The 8,261-nt window shown below is 29.4% G+C and overlaps 1 protein-coding gene across 1 annotated transcript; it reads left to right on the forward strand.

Moving 5' to 3' along the window:
- The first annotated feature begins 928 nt into the window (after positions 1 to 928).
- LOC100241256 (coniferyl alcohol acyltransferase) lies at positions 929 to 2,578 on the forward strand. Its single transcript, XM_002271185.5, has 2 exons — positions 929 to 1,402; positions 1,491 to 2,578. Exons 1-2 carry the CDS (start codon positions 995 to 997, stop codon positions 2,466 to 2,468), a joined length of 1,386 nt encoding a protein of 461 aa, XP_002271221.3. The 5' UTR covers positions 929 to 994; the 3' UTR covers positions 2,469 to 2,578.
- Positions 2,579 to 8,261: the final 5,683 nt, after the last annotated feature.

Genomic DNA, 8,261 nt, shown 5'->3' on the forward strand with positions numbered 1-8,261 from the left:
CAAGTTTTTATCTTCTTTAATTAAAAATATTAAACATTTTAACAAAAAAAATTAAAATCATGACTAATTTACATATCTATAAATAAAAAGTTAAATTTGTTTATTATGTATTTATTTTTATGTTCATTTTTTCATTAATTATTTATTATATGTTAGTATTGTTATTATTTTATATTTAAAGTGCCCATAAATAATTAAAATAAAAAAATAAAAGAGTAAAAAATGAAATTAAAAATATTTTATAAGAATGTGTAACTAGAATATTATAAAAAAGTCAAAAGGTAAAATAAAGAAAGATGATAATTAAAAACAAAAATAATATTGCATATTCATATATCAAATTTAAAAAAAATTGATAAACATGATTAAAAAAGAAAAAAGAAAAAAAAAATGTTGCCATTGTCATATGTTAATTTTTTAAAAAAAAATATTAATAATGAGTTCTTTCCATTGTCATGTCAATTTAAAAATTGAAAAAATTTAAAAAAGAAAAAAGAAAGAGGAATGGTAGTTCACGGCTAGTTACGGAAGAGAGAAAAGGTCAAAAACAATGTTGAAATTTTTTTCATGTTACGCATGTTTACCAAATTTCTTTTTAAAAGTTGTTAATATATATATATATATATTTCGGTCGGTGAAGCTGATTTCCCCTATTATTTAATGAACATGGCCACTAAGTCACTATCAGCTTTCTGTTGTCATTTTCTTGTCACTGTATATCCTTCGTTGGTTCGAGGAGTGGCTTGCGATACGTGTACATATACCTTTTATTAATTTTTTATGTTAAAAATAATATCTGAGGAGTGAGGACAATGATTTTAGATTAAAATCAAAATTTGACAAAATATCAGTGGGGAGTTGGGACAAATAGTGCCCTGTGCTATAAAATCCATGTTTCTTGCTGCTATTTTTCACTCAGACGCACGCTTACAAGTCTGCTTCTCTTCCATCCCTCACTCTGGCATACAAAGACACTTAGAATTAGTTAGCATTCATGGGTGGTGGAGATTTCACAGTAACAGTGAGCAGGAAGGAAGTAGTGGCAGCTGTACTGCCTGTGCAGGAGTACTGGCTGCCGCTATCTAACCTGGACTTGCTTTTGCCTCCAGTAGATGTGGGTGTGTTTTTCTGTTACAAGAAGCCACATGATTTAACATTTGGGTCCATGATTGGCGTTCTGAAGGAGGCCTTGGCCCAAGCACTGGTGTCCTATTATCCATTTGGAGGGGAAGTTTTGAGTAACTCAGCGGGTGAGCCCGAGCTCCTTTGCAACAACCGTGGGGTTGATTTCATGGAAGCTTATGCGGATGTACAACTACAAAACCTCAACTTGTATAACCCTGATGAAAGCATTGAAAGCAAGCTTGTCCCTAAGAAGAAACATGGCGTTCTGTCAGTCCAGGTAACTCTCTCTCTTTCTCTATGATATGCTAATCCTAATTAGTTGTAATCATGACATGCTTATTGTTATGTAAATGAACTAATGACAGGTGACTGAGCTCAAATGTGGCGGAGTTGTGGTGGCCTGTACATTCGATCATAGGATAGCAGACGCATATTCTGCCAATATGTTTCTAGTTTCATGGGCTGAAATGGCTCAGTCCAAACCATTATCAGTACTACCATCTTTCCGGCGCTCTCTCCTCAACGCTCGACGTCCGGGCTCCTATGATCCTTCCCTTGACGACATGTACGTCCCCATGTCAACCTTACCTCCTCCCGAAGCTCCACAGTCTGGTGATGATCTTCTCATAAACCGCCTTTACTATGTCACAGCCGAACAGCTCAGTCTACTCCAATCACTAGCTACCAGCAAGAGTAGCTCCTGCAAGAGGACTAAACTAGAGTCTCTCAGTGCTTTTCTGTGGAAGATGGTGGCCAAAAGTGCAGTCACGGAAAACGCAAACCAAAAAATATGCAGGATGGGCACCGTGGTGGATGGAAGAAAGAGACTGAGCAGTGGAGACGAGGTTAAAGCAGCAATGATGGCCTCTTACTTCGGAAATGTACTGTCCATACCCTTTGGTAAGAAGACAATAAATGAACTGAAAGAGAAACCATTGAGCTGGGTGGCAGATGCAATTCATGAGTACCTGGAAGGAGCAGTAACAAAGGAGCATTTCCTGGGGCTGATAGATTGGGTGGAGGCTCACCGTCCGGAGCCAGCTTTAGCGAAGATATACAGCAGTGGCAGTCGCGATGGACCGGCATTTGTGGTGTCATCAGGGCAGAGATTCCCAGGGTCAAGGGTGGATTTCGGGTGGGGTATGCCGGCTCTGGGGTCATACCATTTTCCATGGGGTGGGGAAGCTGGGTACGTGATGCCAATGCCGAGTCCTGTCAGAGATGGAGACTGGGTGGTGTACATGCACCTCTCCGTGGGGCAGATAGAGTGGATTGAGACTGAGGCTGCTCACATCTTTAGACCCTTAAGTTCTGAATATCTCAACTTGAGCAACTCAGATTAGCTTACATTTATCACTTCCTATTTGTTCACTGTCCCCCACAATGTTTGTTATTGTCTCCATCTCTATTTGCTGATTGTCATCGGCTTGATGTTTAATATCCGTTTACGAAGAAGCCCCGATTTTTTGTGGCCTGTCTATTCCAATTTCCAACCTCGTTAATTTTCCTCCTCTATACAAAATTCTCTATGAACATAAATAATACATTAATTGTGGGATTAGCTTTGGCAAATAGGAAGTAGTTGAAATTCATGGAGTTAAGTCCGACTGATGAAAAAGACGTAACCCAAGTGGTATTTTTAATACAAAAAAAACCATTTTATAAATATCTTAATTTTTTTTTAAAAATAAATTGTTATTAATAAAAAATTTACTAAATCATATAGAATATAACTATTTCCAAGTAATAAGTCTTTTGTACGTGCTTAAAAAATGAGACAGATATGAACCTAATAAAGTACGATTTTTTTTTTTAATAAATTAAACAGAATTTTTTAAACAAAGTGAAAAATTAAAAATCAAAAAATCAAAATGGGAGCAGTCAATTGGGAAATATTGTCCTTTTTCAGACTGCAAAATGAGTGTAGGCCTCTGCAGTTGCTGCATTCTAGTTGATGTGTGATAAAAGGTTTGTGCCCACGAACCATTCGGCCACCCCAGGAAGGGATGATACCCTTTGGTGCAGATCCAGACAGCTATTTACAAAGGGTAGGTCAAAAAACTTATCAAACCCATGTGCCAGGGCCAATAATCTCACTCTCTAGTCAGATATAGTGAGCACTGAGCAGTACAAAAAGTCGGTTTCATGAGTCTTTTAACTCTTTATGTCCCATGTGCATTCATTTTTATATGCTTAGAGTTTTGTCGAAATGCTTTGGAGGGTTTTGGCCTTTGAAATAATCTAATTTCTCCTTCCCCAATTATTATTGATATTCAAATTTTCTGGTGGCAGAACTAATGCTTTTATAAATAACAAATGAGCACTCACTTGGTTCAATAAAAGAATTATATATCATCATTAAATAATACACATACACATAAAAAAGCAAAGGTTAGGTAAAAACTTATCAAACCCATGTTCCAATGCCAATATATAATCTCACAGGGAATCAATTTGGTGGGTCTTGATGGTCCATGTGCATTCATTTTCATATGATTGGAGTTTTGTCTAAATATTTTTGGAGGGTCTTGGCCTTCAAAATATTCTAATTTCTCCTTTACCGATTGTTTTGTATATTAAGTTTTTCTGGTGGCAGAATTAATTCTTTTATAAATAACAAATGAGCACATGCATCAGTTAATTCAATAGAAGAATTAGCATTATAAAATAAAACACATACTTATTCATTGAGTATTACAAAATAACGAGGATAGACAATAAGAAAAAAAAAAAAAAAAACACAGAATAATAACATATAGATTTATATGGAAATCACAATAGAGGAGAAAAAATCTATTATGTAAAAAATTGGTACAAAATGGGGAGAAACGTGAGTGGCTACAACAAAATCATAAACATCATAGCCCTTCAAAATTATACATCATCGCATATAAATAAATAAATAAATATAAATGGGTTACACTATTGGATCAGCGCTACCACCACAAACCCAAAAAAAATCTCATAATTTTGGCTTTATCACATAATGTTGCACCATGAACTTTTCGGGTTGGACCAAATAGAATTCGGGTTATCAAACTCTAACATTGAGAATTTTTTATATGTTATGATTTGAGTATATATCCTATAAGTATGGTTTGAAATATCGGTAAATATGAATATATCGGTATTTGAATTTTATGAATATATAAAAAATATTGATAGATATTTTGACAAAAATATCGATCATGTGAAAATTATTCAAAATTCATGAAAATATTTAAAAAAACTCTAAAAAAATAATAAAATAAGTAAAAATACACGTGTTAAAGTTATTTTATAAATATAATTGATATAAATATGGTTAAAGAGAAAAATATTAGTAAGGAATAATATATTGATCTTAATATAATTTATTATATATCTTATCAAATTAATTTTAATTTAGAAAATATTAGAACTTCATTATTTTTTTATATTTTAGTATTTTTTTTAATAAATTTATATTTTAAATATTTTAAAATAAAGACATTCAAAATTAAAATGATAAATATAAAAAATTTAAAAGTGAAATAATAGTAATTTTTTAAAATAGGATTAATGAAATAAATGATGATACATTGAATATTAAACTATAATTTATTTAATTCAAATGCATTCAATCATATAATAAATGATGAAACATATATGATTTTTTTAATATTTAACTTTTTTATATTTAATTATCATATAAAAGATATAAAAAAAGACTTGTTAAGAAAATTATAATATTGGTTAACTTGGTTTTCATATTTTTATTAATCAATTAAAGAAAATAATTATAATTATTTTTTTTAATATTGAACTTTAGGATATTTAAATTGAACATAAATTTACAAATGTGAAGTTGCCCCAATGGAATCCAAGTTTTGGCCCCCGGCAGCAAAAAATGTTGGTCAACATCTCTAGGCTGCAACGGCTAAAAATATAGGAAGAATTGTGTTTTGGGCCCAAAAATTAACATTTGGTCCATATATTATACATATTTAAACCCAAGACCCAAACAAAGTATGAAAATTAAGATGAAGGATATTGTCTTTCATTAATCCCTAAAATACCCTTAACCCTTACATAGGCACAAGTGAGTGTGAATTTCAATTTTTTTTTTGTGTTTTTTTTCCCTTTTTCTATTCCCTATTAAGTATTACTCATTTCTAACTCTTTTTTTTTCTTTTTCTTCCAATCTATATTTCTATTTTATGTCAAATAAAAAGCAATAATATTTTTTTGTTTTTCATTTTTAAAGATATTGAATCTTTTTGCTCTTATTATAAACAATGATAAAAATTTTGGGATTTTTCATCCAAATATTTTTTTTATCTTTTCGTATTTATCTTTTAGTTTAATTTTCATTTTTTATTTTAAATTTATATTACCCTTTCATTTATATTTTTCTCTTATTTTTAATTATTTTTTATATTTTCTATATTAACCATATTTTAAAAAATTTAAAAATTGACTCATTTCAATTTATTATATATATATATATATATATATATATCCTTTTAGCTTTTTAATTTTTAATGTTTTTATTTTAAAATTTTTAAAAAGATAAATTTATTGAAAAAAATAACTAAGATATGAAGTTCTAATATTATATTAATAATTTTTCTTGTCTAGATAGACTAATGCAAATTATTTTGACTCACAACAAGAAAATTGTCAATACAATTTTTTAGTTAAACTTTAGAAATTAAATTTTAAATAAAATATATTATATACAATTTTATCTAAAAATTATTGAAAGTGGTATTTAATTTTTTTTTTTATTGACTTTCAAACTTATCTAATTTTTTACTTGAAAGGTAATAGAACATGTTTACAAAAAAAAAATAAAATTAGTTTTTCATTTTTTTTAAATAAATGAGTATAAATATATTAAAAGAATTAAAGATAATCTTAGTAAAAAATTTGATAAATATGATTATAATTTTAAATATAGATTCATTTGGATAAAATTTCAGAAAAAAAAAAATATAGTGGAAAGAAAGAACATTGTTAAAACTACAAAAACAAAATATGCAATTACAAAATTTTGATGATGAAATTTAAAAATAAAATTTCAAAACAATTCATGAGTGAGAGCATTTGTGCAGGGAAAAAATCTTTGAGTGGAAAAAAATGAGAAAGTTTTTCAAAATCACTTGAAATCTTCAACAAAAAGTAGTCTTGTACACCCTTGTACAATTAGTAAATTTGTCTTGTACAGTTAGTGTAATACCTTTGTACAATAACTCAAATTTCATACATCATCTCATGAATACCTGACAATAGGTCGGTTAACCATGTTTGCATTGATTTGGTTTTAAAAAAGAAGAAAAATTGTTATATAATTTTGTTTTACAATCATCATAAGTGAGGTACCTATTCAAATGACCATATACAAGTTAAATAAAGTGCATGAGATGAATGTATGCTTAACTAATGTGTGTAAGGAATGTCATTTATCCTCAGTTAGGGGAAATAAACAAATAAGTTTTTCAGAATCACTTAAAATCCTTCACAAATAATAGTCTTGTACACCCTTGTATAGTTAGTATATTTGTCATGTACACTTAGTGTAAATACCTTGTATAGTGACTCAAATTCTATATACCCCCTACTCAATGTGTAACCATAGGTAGGTTAACCATGTTTTCATTGGTTTGTTTCAAAAAATAGTGGAAGATGGAAAAACAAAATTTTCTTTCAAACATCATTAGTGGGATAAGTATTCGAATTATCATGTGCGAGTTAAATAAAGCGCATAAGATGAGTGTGTAATAGATGAATGTGTACCTTAAGAGTGTGCAATCCTTAGATGACAAGACCAAAAAAAAAAGTTGTCCCAAATTGATTAAAATCTTTCACAAATGATAGCCTTGTATACTCTTTGTATAATTAGAACATTTGTCTTGTACAGTTAGAACATTTGCCTTATCCAATTGAATATTTACCTTGTACAGTTAGTATAACACCCTTATACAATGGTGCAAATTTCATCCATATGCATATATTATGTGTCACATATGATGTGTAAACCTTGTTTCCAATGGTTTGATTTAAAAAATGATATAAAACGTAAAAAAAAAATTTTCTCTAAACGTCATTATTAATGTAAGTATTTGAATTGTTATATGCGAGTTAAATAAAGTACATGAAATAAAAGAATTTGTGGTAGGAGAACATATAATCCTTAGAATGACAAGAAAAAAAAAAAGTTGTTCAAAATGTACAGTTTTATACACCCCTTGTACAATTAGTGTAATAACCTTGTATAATGGTATAAATTTCATATATATGTATAAATTATATCCACATGAGTGTGTAAACTATGTTCCCAATAGTTTGACATTTAAAATAATTAAAACAAATAAAACATTATTTTATTTTATTTTCAATGCAAAATGTAATTAAAAATAAAACAAAGAAATTACTTAAAAACTATTATTTAAGCCAAGTTTATTTATTTATTTCCTTTTATTTTTGGAAATAAAGAAAAAAGAATAAAAAATAATAGATTAAAATGTGCACATTTTATTTATTACTTTGTTAATTATGGATATATTAAAATTTTCTATTAGACAAAAAATAAATAAAGAAAATAAAATTAAAAAGAGTAATAAATATATATAATTTAGTTATTTAATTATTTTTCATGTAAAAGATAGTCCCACAAAAAACACATAATTGATCAATGTCTTTGTTTAATTGTAAACATACTGATTTGTGCCCAATTGGTGTCTCAACTAATTTGTGTCCAGCTGGTGCTCCTTGATTGAGGGAGTAATCAACAAAATTTATAACCTATAACACCATATACTAGGGTAGCAAAGAAAAAGCTACTATAGTATAGTGGCTCTAGGATCGTCCACTGGGAAAGATTAACAAGCTCTCAATGATACCAATTCCAAGTGAATTGGTTTTGTTTCATTTCATGGTTAGCTTAAGAAGTAAAACACAAACTTTGATTGGTAAAGGTTTAGACTTAAACTAACTAACATAACAGAAGTTTGGAATAATTTAGGAAGAAAAGCATTCCCTGGAGAGTTAGGTTCACTGGGGTGGTTCCTCATGCAAAAGACATAGCTCCGGTCAGATGGTTCATTTCCTCGTGTTAGAGATTCAACATATAGTCAATTCTTTAACCGGTGTTGTACAGAGACTCCTTCAATTAG

This window comes from Vitis vinifera, chromosome 9, assembly GCF_030704535.1.
Source record: "Vitis vinifera cultivar Pinot Noir 40024 chromosome 9, ASM3070453v1".
NCBI lineage: Eukaryota > Viridiplantae > Streptophyta > Magnoliopsida > Vitales > Vitaceae > Vitis > Vitis vinifera.

Bases quoted from the DNA above. Each gene is read 5' to 3' on its own strand.
- LOC100241256 (XM_002271185.5), top strand. From the start codon at position 995: ATGGGTGGTGGAGATTTCACAGTAACAGTGAGCAGGAAGGAAGTAGTG. The intron at 1,403-1,490 runs GTAACTCTCTCT...AACTAATGACAG, and splicing joins ATGGCGTTCTGTCAGTCCAG to GTGACTGAGCTCAAATGTGG.